At 34.5% G+C, this 10,253-nt stretch overlaps 2 protein-coding genes across 2 annotated transcripts; one reads left to right on the top strand and one right to left on the bottom strand.

Moving 5' to 3' along the window:
* Nucleotides 1–516: 516 nt before the first annotated feature.
* On the top strand, nt 517–5,103 carry IFT54 (intraflagellar transport 54). The gene is made up of 6 exons (XM_089641213.1): nt 517–706; nt 1,014–1,131; nt 1,950–3,172; nt 3,305–3,478; nt 3,556–3,767; nt 4,293–5,103. The coding sequence occupies exons 1-6, from the start codon at nt 572–574 to the stop codon at nt 4,441–4,443; spliced, it is 2,013 nt and encodes a 670-aa protein (XP_089497339.1). The 5' UTR covers nt 517–571; the 3' UTR covers nt 4,444–5,103.
* Nucleotides 5,104–5,780: 677 nt separating this feature from the next.
* On the bottom strand, nt 5,781–9,839 carry LOC149417116 (uncharacterized). The gene is made up of 2 exons (XM_089640779.1): nt 9,408–9,839; nt 5,781–9,326 (listed from the first exon to the last, which is right to left on the bottom strand). The coding sequence occupies exons 1-2, from the start codon at nt 9,648–9,650 to the stop codon at nt 9,168–9,170; spliced, it is 402 nt and encodes a 133-aa protein (XP_089496905.1). The 5' UTR covers nt 9,651–9,839; the 3' UTR covers nt 5,781–9,167.
* Nucleotides 9,840–10,253: the final 414 nt, after the last annotated feature.

Below are 10,253 nucleotides of genomic sequence, written 5' to 3'. Positions count from 1 at the left end.
GAAGTTATAGACCACAACCCTCTAACAACAAGAAGAAACAAAATACTCAACATCGCAACTTTAAATACGAGAATCCTTAGAACCGAAAAAAGTCTACACGAGCCAGAAATAGCTCTCGAAGAAATAAAATGGGATATCCTGGGCATTAGTGAGATGCGAAGAAAAAAAGTTAGAGGAGGCCTATGCCAAGAGGCAAACTGAGCTTTGGGATATATTATAACAAACAAAACATTTCTAATATTAATATACCTAACAGAAGTTCAGAATAAAGGGCTTATTATTATTTATTTTTTTTGTACCGGTACTCACTGTACCCAGTAACAAAAAGTACTCACATGACCAACCTGTATAAAGAATGATGAAGTTGAAAAGTGTGGCCATCAGTGTGGCGAAAGGAAGACAATAATAAATAGTTTTAACCTGGAAAATGTATTTTTTGTCAACGGGTCACACTTGATATTTATTTGGTTGCCATGGCTACAGGAATGTAAACATTGATAATGACAACCTGTCAACATACTTTTGAAAGTGAGAATTTACGAGATTGTATCTAACGTATGCGTAAAGTGAAATGTCTGCAGAGATGAGTCTAGAAGTTATCAAGTTGACCCAAGAGAATCTGGGGAAATTTATCAAGAAGCCGCCACTCACAGAAAAACTTTTGAAGAAGCCACCTTTTCGATTTCTTCACGATATTGTAACTACTGTGAGTAATTCGCTTTTAAAAAATGTAGATACGATAAAATATTTAGGGCGCAGTTTAAATGCCTTGAAAAAACCACTTTACTGAAATCGATTTGGAATAATTAATAGATAGTTAGATTTTTCATCAACATAATTATTGACAATTAGTTAATTAATTAAGTGTCAACTTTTAAAAGAATGTGAACTTGTGCAACATTAATTTCTAGAAAAAAACAGAAACCGATTGTGAAACCTTAACGTGCTTTAATTTCAGTTGTTTTAAAATTTAAAAGATTAAAATACATTATATTTTTTTACAACCATTTCAGATTATTAGAACAACGGGATTCTTTGATGGACTTTTCTCTGAAGATGAATTGGTTTCTGACAACGTCAAAGATCGTGATTCTAAAATAGCTTTCCTGCAAAAGATTATAGAGGTTGTAAGTAAGTACAAAATAGATGAGTAAAATATTATTGTAAATTGCATTAATGAAGAAGTGAAGACAACAATGTCAAGTTCATGGTTGCCTTTCCACTCTGCTTACCTTCAATTTATTTTATGTTTCACCTCGCAAGAACGCCCGCCGCCACCCGGTCGGGCAGCATTGAGAGGCGGGTTAAGGTAAGGGCTGTAGGAAGGGATTTATTAATGCTCGCATGGATTGTATGCAGGAGGTAAAACAGATGCCGGTAGCTCATTCCACATGCGAGCCGACTTACAAAAAAACGAGTCGAAGAAATGATCCATTCTTATGAAGTCTGTGTACATCTCTGCTCGTGTCCATTGAGTTACCCAAAATTCTCAACTAATTGTCGCAACTAATTGGACCGTCCTCCTTTGCATAATACCGGGATCACACGAGGACAGTACAATATTGTCTCGTTCCTTCTCCTTGAACATCCTCGACTGCGAGAGGCAGGAAAATACAACAATCTTATCGTAGTTCAAACGCGAACCAGTTCGCAATAAATATTTGGTCTTATATACCAAAATTCTTCAATTTACACAATTTTTAAGCTGAAATACGAGATCCGAGCGCCGAAAGCGCAGCTGGTTGCGGTAGAGGGGGTAAGACACTAGCCTGCGGAGATAGCTTTCCAGTCTATTCTAGGACAATGCCTTGATTTATTGTCCTGTCATACAAACTACTGTTCACACTAAGACAATGGGCCCTGAGCTGAGACAAGACAGTATTGTACTGTCTTCGTGTGATCCTTACATAAGCTTAAAATTTTATGGAAAACTCAAATTATTTTTTCAGATATTGTTACGGAATCTTCCCTGAGCGTGAGACCTTCTAAAGTAATCGCAGGTTTAGAACCGGAAAAAACTAATGAACTGCTGCTAAAAATTAGCTATGCACTTCAACAAAACCTCAGCAGCAAGCAAGCTGTCGAAACCGTGACCAGTTCTAAAAATACAAAGAGTTCTACGGAATCAAAAACCCCCAAAAGTAAAAGCAAAATTGAGAAAGAACCAAACAATAAACCTACCAAAACATTGAAACCCCAAGTCACAAGTAAACAAAAACCAACTTCACTTCCATCAGACCGTAAAGGTGTCAAGGAAAAAACTAAAACAGAAAGTAATAATGCCCTAGAAAAAAATACACTAAGATCCAAAAGACAGGAGCCTACAAAAAAGATTAAACCCAATGAACCAGCTGCTAAAGGATTGAGACCCAGTGGAGATTCAAAAAAACAAGAAAGAAATAAAATTGAAAATAATGCAAAAATAATAAAACATTCTTTTGATATTGATAATGAAAATGAAGAAAATATTCATCTTGGTAATGTTGTTGAGCTGAAAGATATTTTAGATTCAGATGAAGGCACTGAGAATGATCCGGGTAAATCTTTTGATCTGAGTGAACCAACTGCTCAGGAAGTAAGTCTCATCTCTCAAGATGAAGTTATCAAGGAAGCCAAGGAAACAACTGATCGTCCACAAAGCAGGATACACAGAAAACCAAGTGCAAGGGAGCACCAGTCAGAAGCTGTAAATGGAAATTCGGATGTCAAACCTTTGGAGGATCCGTTAGACACCGTTAAAGATAGTCAGTTTGGTGAAAACATCACACTGAAAGGTGACGAAAACAAATTGAATTCAGAGGAAGCTGAACAAAATGATTCAATAAGTGAACCCGTAGAAATCAAAAGGCCAATTATTAGAACCGCCTCCAGCAGAAGAAGTGCAAAGATAAAACCGGAAATATTAAAGAGTACACAAAGTATAAGTATAGAAAGTAGAAGTGATGCAGACCTCCTGGATCAAAGCAAATCTTTATCTTCTACGGATTCCGAGAATAGGGTTCAACCGAGACCGAGAACTTCGCTGAGGCCACCGAGCGTGAGGCCTTCGTCGGCTCGACCGGGGGCTCCTCGGTTAAAAGAGCGGAACACAGATGTCATTATTACCACGGCCGAACCTGTTCTCGTTGGCAAAGTTAATGTCATTGTGGAGAATTATGACAACCAACCAGAGGTAGAAAGATTTTTAGCCAATTGTTTTTATTAAATGTTGAAACATTCACTAGAAAAACCAGTTTCAAATACCTATGACGCCCTTCCTTTATACACAATACACAGAGAGTATAATAATTAAATTTTTCAACAGGATGACGAGGGAAGCGTTGAGGTAATGCAAATAACGGCAGATGACAATATTTCTATTTCCGGTGGCGGAGATTCTAAGACAGATATCAATGCGAGTGGACATGGACATTTAGTACAACAAATATTAGAAACCCAAAAAGAATTAACGAATGAAGATGCACCTAAGGTTGAAATTGTAAGTTACATACTCGAATTTTAATAATGTGCATCTGAGACTGTAGCGTATTCTAAAATCATATGTTGGTTTATTAGGAATGGGAGTGGGGAGCTAGAAAGGAGAGAGAAGCGTCTTACAAGGAAGTGGAGAGCATTCGCGGCGGGCTGCAGTCTCTTTCCCGAGCATCCAATCCTTTGGGCAAACTCATGGACTACGTTCAGGAGGACGTGGATGTCATGAGGCAAGAACTCATCCAGTGGAGGGACGCCCGCCTCAGTGCGGCCACCCAGCTCAAACACCAACAGAGGTAATTCACTTTTAATCACTAAATCGCCGCTAGGTGCTTTCGTAGAATTTCCTGCAACTTTCTTTCGTGAAGCGTTGTGCATTTTATAATCTCTTTTTAAAAACACGATAATAGAATCTTCAATATATATATAGAATATCTGTGGCGGGCAGGCGGTGTGGATTTGATTTGTATGCAATCATTCTTTTGCAATTTTATTCCGAGGTTGACGAAATTTTGCATGCTTGAACTTTAAAACAAGAGGAAGATCACTGTCTATGTCTGATTTTGACAAACTCTGTGTAAAGCTTAGGTAATTCCGGGCACTTCAGCTAGTATACATTATTTATAAAGAAGAGTTTCCCGGTTTGGGTTTGTTTTTTTAAAAAAAATTACAGTTTTATTCCGAGATTGGTGAAAGTTTGTACAGTTGACCTTCAAAATAAGAAAAAGGTCACTGTATGTTCATAAAACTGAGCAAAAATCTCGGGCGACGCCGGGAAATTCAGCTACTAAGTAATATTATTGAATTCTTTAACATTCTAGCCTTACAGAGCAGCAGGTGCAGCCATTATTGGCAAAACTAAAGCAATTGGAAGACAGCATCGTTGAGCAGACGGAATCAATTCACACTGTGAAATCCAACATACATCGAAATACACTCAAAATATTGAAACTTATTGATGGGGATGATTAAAACACGTTTTTATAAATATTTAGCTACATTTATTTAAATGTAAAATCTAGTCTGAAGTAATATTATGCAATATTTAATACATTGTTTACACATTTTATATCAAATTATATTGTAAATTAGTGACTCAATCGTATTAGAGACGCATATTTATCTGCATTTAAATTTTGACCTCAGGATCTTCCGATTGAGAAGTGATTAGACCGACCGCTGCACATTTAAACCTGATTGCATTGTGGTCATTTTATGTATTCATAACAACCAAAAAAGTGAAAATACCGACTATAAACTAGTCAATACTATGCACATAATAATTAATTATTGTGAGAAGTTTATAGGAGATAATATTTAAAAATGTATTTATTTTAATCTTGTTTTGTAAATTTGGTGGAAAAATTACTAACCACAGATACGGAGAACTTAATAAGGTTAACTGGGGTTAACCAATTCTGAGATTTTAATAGTTTTAATGAATTAATGATAGGTAAATGAATACCACCGTGTTAATATTCTGATTTTTGTTAATAAATAATAATTATAGGCCTGTGTGATTTTGATTAAACATTGTTATTTATGTTTTGACATTTTTGAAAGGGCACAGATTTGTTAAAAATTCTAATAAATCCATTGCATCTCCAATCAAAGTACCTGGGAAAATCCTAATTATAATATATTATTGTTAATTTCTTCATATATTTACAAAAGCTATAGAAAAAAATCAAAACTTTTCTCAATTTTTTACAATCAATGAAATATATTATGTAACAATAAAATGTTTTCGTACACTTATATTATCGTTTCATTTAATTCCCACAGAATTATCTATCATGTGTGTTGTACACAGAGTGATAACTATTTACTGGGCGAAAATAAAATCTGCTTATGAATTACTAGTTCCTTTTACAATGGCGCGCAAATTGCTGGCTGCGTAAGAAAACTTAGCTATATTTCCCAAATCGGTTAAACAAAAGTTCAGGCTTGTTTTCAAAACTGAATATTTTGTTACAGTATTAAGTTTGGACATTTTAAAAAATGTGTTATAATTTACCCACCTCACTCATTTTTGGCGTCGCTACACAATCCGCTTTGAAGACGTTTAATATTTTGTTACTTTTACAAATGTATTATAATTTACCCACCGCACTTTATTTTAGCCTCGTTACGCCAGGCAATTCGTTTAAGAATGAACGTTCAGATCCAAACCGTTGCCTCGCTTTACTTTTCTCGTGATAGATTATTCAAAGCATTCTGGTGCACTCAACCACTCGTGGTGCCAAAATAATGGTCACCTGGTTTGTCTACAGCTCGGCAAACTGATATCCAAATTTCATTTCATTAATTATGCAACAAACATACAGGAAAATAATTTTAAAGAGGACACATTTGACTGTATTCGTGTACATCAATAATATTGGATGTTTGAAAAAGGTTTTTCAAACTAGAATGGAACGCCCACACGCAGTCCCCTCCTACCCCGCAAATGTCCAAAGATACTGGATGCGTAGAGACGTTAATCAATTTCATTTAAATTTAGTCTCGCTATTCGATTCGACAATATCCTTTTTACGATTTTTTGTTATATTCTTCAGCTCCCTAACAAAAACCAAATTATTATTAATAAAATAATTTTTTTATCCATCCAATACACCCCTGCAAAGGCAATGACCTGTACAATACTGTTTTGAAGAAGAATACTAAGTTACATAAATAAAATTAAAAGAAAGTTTTTCTTCACATTTCAAGTTGAAAATTTCTTTAGTAATGAGAAGAATTAATAATAACATGAAATAGGTTAAAAATAAAATTATACAAATAAATGTTTTCAGGATCCAACACGGCGTCGTCATTACTGCAAATAGATAATCACCGTAGAAACAGATTTGTTAGAAATAATACAGAATTGCACAAGACGGTAGTTAGAGGATTTGTTGGAAATAATAGAGAGTTGCACAAGACGGTAGTTAGAGGATTTGTTGGAAATAATAGAGAGTTGCACAAGACGGTAGTTAGAGGATTTGTTGGAAATAATAGAGAGTTGCACAAGACGGTAGTTAGAGGATTTGTTGGAAATAATACAGAATTGCACAAGACGATAGTCAAGTATGGTCTTTGAGTTGACTCTTGGTACCAAAACAGTTTTTTTTATAAAAAAACTTCTTTGATGATTAAATATTATATCTACCACATGCACAATCATTTTAAAAATCGATTGGTGGCCATACTGCAAAACAATTCATCATGGCTTCAATAAGTCAATTCAAGTTTCAAAACATTGTTTTTGGAAGAATAAACAAGTAAATCATTATGTGAGAGAAGCAACAATAATAAGCAATTCTGTGATTTTGTGCAATTAATACCTTTTAGGTCTAAGTTGAACTGAACAAAGTACATATTGATTACCAAACAGACAGTAATGGGCGATCACGAATCTTTGCAGTGCATTGGCGTACATATATTTCGAAAGAAAACATTTTTTAAGTTCATAAGATCTCACTTCGCTATCACTCACAATAATAATTTGACTGTACACTAATTCTACAACAACGAATCATTACAAATAGATTTGCCAAATTTACAGTTCTACACATTTTCTTTTTTAAAGAATGCACAATATAAACAATAAAAAATGTTAACGTAAAAATATATATACCATAGCAAACAAACAGCTATAAAAGAAAAATGGTAAATGTACAGAAAACAGGGACTATTCCAGAAAATGGATTTAGTTTTTAAACAGTTATATCTTTGAAGATAGTACATATATTTACGTGGTACTCACCACACCCCAACTATAAAATTGTTGTCTGAAATCAAGAGTTGAAGTCAGTGTTGGGCCATTTTATGATGCTTTATTTAAAACTTCCGTATTTCCGGTGCAATAAGTGGATATAAGTGGTATTACGTTTAAATATAGTTTACTTCTGATAAAATATTCTTCCATAAAAGGACAAGGATTTAAAGATTTGTAAAGACTTGGTTCACATTTTTAAATACATATACATGTGGTTGGGGCCAGCACAAAGAGATCGGTAATTTTTTTTTATGTAAAATTATTAGACAGCAAAGCCTTTTCTGCCATTCAAGCAGGACTGGCGTAAAAGGTAGAACTACCCTTCCCAGAAAAAGTGTGTTAATACGCAAGTTTTTTTAGAAAAAACACTTAATAATGAGAAATATTCAATTTCCGGAAATGGCAAATAATGCATTTTAGCTGATTTGTTAAAATTAAAATTGATTGTTCCTCGACGGCCATTGTTATTGATGCAAAAGTTTAAAGGTTAGTTTATTCCTTCTCTTTTAACCGAAAATATGAACCTAAAATAAGTTCTTAGTTTGGGTTTAATTAAGAAACACAAAACACGGCGTGAAGAAAATATGTCAAATAAAAGATTTTTTTTTTTTTAAACAAAATATATATAGTGTTTTTAAAATAAAATGTATGTACTAATACACTTCCTATGGGAAGGGTAGTTCTACCTCTAATGCCGGCAAAGGCACGGCTGTGCAATAATTTTATATTAACATTTTATATCAATCTATTTGTAAGGCTCCCAACTTTATGTATTTAAAATTGTGAACCAAGTCTTCCCCATCTTTGAATTCTTGTCTTTTGGGTGGAAGAATATTTCATCAAAAGGAAACTATATTTAAACCCGTAGAACAGGTAATGGCACCGGAGATGCGTAAGTTTTTTGCAATGTGATAAAATGTGTACATTTTTTAAAATAAATGGCCCATCACTGACTTTCACTTCTGTTTATGGATTAGTAGTACAAAAGTAGGCTTTAATTTCAGACAATAATTTTATAGTTAAGGTGTTGTGACTACTAATATATGTAAAATTTTCAAAGATACAGCTGTTTCAAACAGAATCCATTTTCTGAATGGGACCCTTGTTTTGGCCCACTTGGAGTGTGTTAAGCGTGTCCCTATTTTCAGTATATATACCAGGAAAAGGAAAGTGAAGTATTAAATTGAAAGAAAACAATTGTTTGTCATGCCGGAGCAGGCGCAAGTTCCGGGAAAAAAAAGTAAAATGACGGAATATCTTTACTACCCGATGAAGATGAGGTTTATATTTCTATTACTGACCAACATTTATTTCCAGGTTATCTACTTAGATTTAAAAAAGCAGTTACACACATAGAATTCATCGACTGAGAAAACTAGTGTTTTGCAAATGGTCTTGCATCAGACAGTATGTAAAGTATGTTTAATAAATTTATCCATTAATTCCAAACATGGTTCACAATTTTTCGTTCACAATTTATTCTAAATATATTTTGCTACAAGTTTGAGTGATATTGGGCAGGTTTCGCGACACACCCTCAGAATTGACGGGTGCAAACAAAACTAAAACTAAGGTTATACCATTCAGGATTCGGTCCGCAGCCAGAAATTTCAACAGACTGGAAATTATATCTATCTCTTAACAAAAAATAATTTATTTAATCTATCTTAACATAAAAGTATTGCGAATTCCTGGATACAGGATCCCGGCTTGACGTCCCGACTTCCTCGGGAGATGTTTGGAGAAAGGACAATGATATTAATCTAATGCTATACCCAGCATGGAGCCATTATTGTGACACTATTTAGTTGGAGATCATATTGTTCTAAATACTACTGTAATCCAGTTTTAACTTGCACCAGAGCTTTATATATTAACAGGCTTCCGTGGTTTCATTTCTTCTTGAAGGAGAGAAGACGACAAAGAAAGCACATGCTTAGTTCCTTTTCTTCTTCTTGGGAGCGTGCCTGGTCTCTCGGGGCACTTGGAGCCGCTTCCTCACGCGATCTATTTGCAACATCAGTCTGTGCTGCCCTTCTAATCGCTCCAGACAAACGTGACAAATGGTTTTGGGTAGAGGGTCGGAATGTAATACCTAAAAACCCATAAGCTTTAATATTTGGCAAGAGAAATTTAACAGTAAGCTAGTAAGTATCTTCGACTGGGAAATACTCACGTTAACGGGCAGGTATTTATTAATTTTCTCGTGCAATCCGAGTCTAAGGCCTTCAACACCGTAGATGTGAATTACAACTCTGTGCATTTCGGAACACAATCTGCATATAAATCCCGTCAGCAAAGCCTTATCGATACTTCCCATTATTGAAAATGTTCTGGCAAAATGAACAAAGCGATTAAAAATTGGTTTAAGTTTCTTTTGACCAAGGCACACGACAAGGAAAGTAAAATTATTGCACATCCATAATACAAGTACACAAGTGTCACGGAAAATACATACTTGACGACGGGCTAGAAACTTACAAAGATATCAATGATCATTGAAAAAACGTCCTTAAATTCATTACACGCAAAGACTATTTTCAAGTACACAGTTCAAGTAATAGAAAAAAATATATGTTATAGAAAATCAAGATAATTCAAAATAGCACTCTTTTTAGGGTGAATTGCCTAATACAAAAAAAAAATGCACGTAATAAAATATATTTTTAGATCAATCTCACCATTGATGATTGAATCCAATTGAATTGTTAAATATTTAAGCGTGTCAAAAGTACCTACATTATAAAAAATGTAAGTCACGTGCAAGTATTTTCTAAGGTTCATGGCAACTCATTTAATTTTCCAGAACAGACCACACGATAATTCCACAGTTATAACTCATTTCAGTAAAGCCGCGTTTACACCAAAGTTGACAAAAAATTGTTTTCAACTTTTAGTTGAAAACTAAAAGTTACTCTTCTCAAATTTAGAACAACAAATGGAAAACTTGTTGTCAAAGAATTGGCGCGAAAAGCAGTAGTGTCAAGAATTAGGCATTATCACCGAGAAGATGACGTTGATC

This window comes from Hesperophylax consimilis, chromosome 16 (genome assembly GCF_061612785.1).
Source record: "Hesperophylax consimilis isolate HC1 chromosome 16, BYU_Hcon_1.0, whole genome shotgun sequence".
Classification (NCBI taxonomy): Eukaryota; Metazoa; Arthropoda; class Insecta; order Trichoptera; family Limnephilidae; genus Hesperophylax; species Hesperophylax consimilis.
Note: the sequence above shows the minus strand (reverse complement) of the source record. Positions and strands in the feature narration are given on the sequence as shown.

Excerpts from the sequence above, each read along its gene's own strand:
- LOC149417116 (XM_089640779.1), bottom strand. The coding sequence starts at position 9,650 with ATGTGCAATAATTTTACTTTCCTTGTCGTGTGCCTTGGTCAAAAGAAA. Across the intron at positions 9,327-9,407 it reads ATAAATACCTGCCCGTTAAC|GTATTACATTCCGACCCTCT; the intron begins GTGAGTATTTCC and ends ATGGGTTTTTAG.
- IFT54 (XM_089641213.1), top strand. The coding sequence starts at position 572 with ATGTCTGCAGAGATGAGTCTAGAAGTTATCAAGTTGACCCAAGAGAAT. Across the intron at positions 707-1,013 it reads TTCACGATATTGTAACTACT|ATTATTAGAACAACGGGATT; the intron begins GTGAGTAATTCG and ends CAACCATTTCAG. Across the intron at positions 3,479-3,555 it reads ATGCACCTAAGGTTGAAATT|GAATGGGAGTGGGGAGCTAG; the intron begins GTAAGTTACATA and ends TTGGTTTATTAG.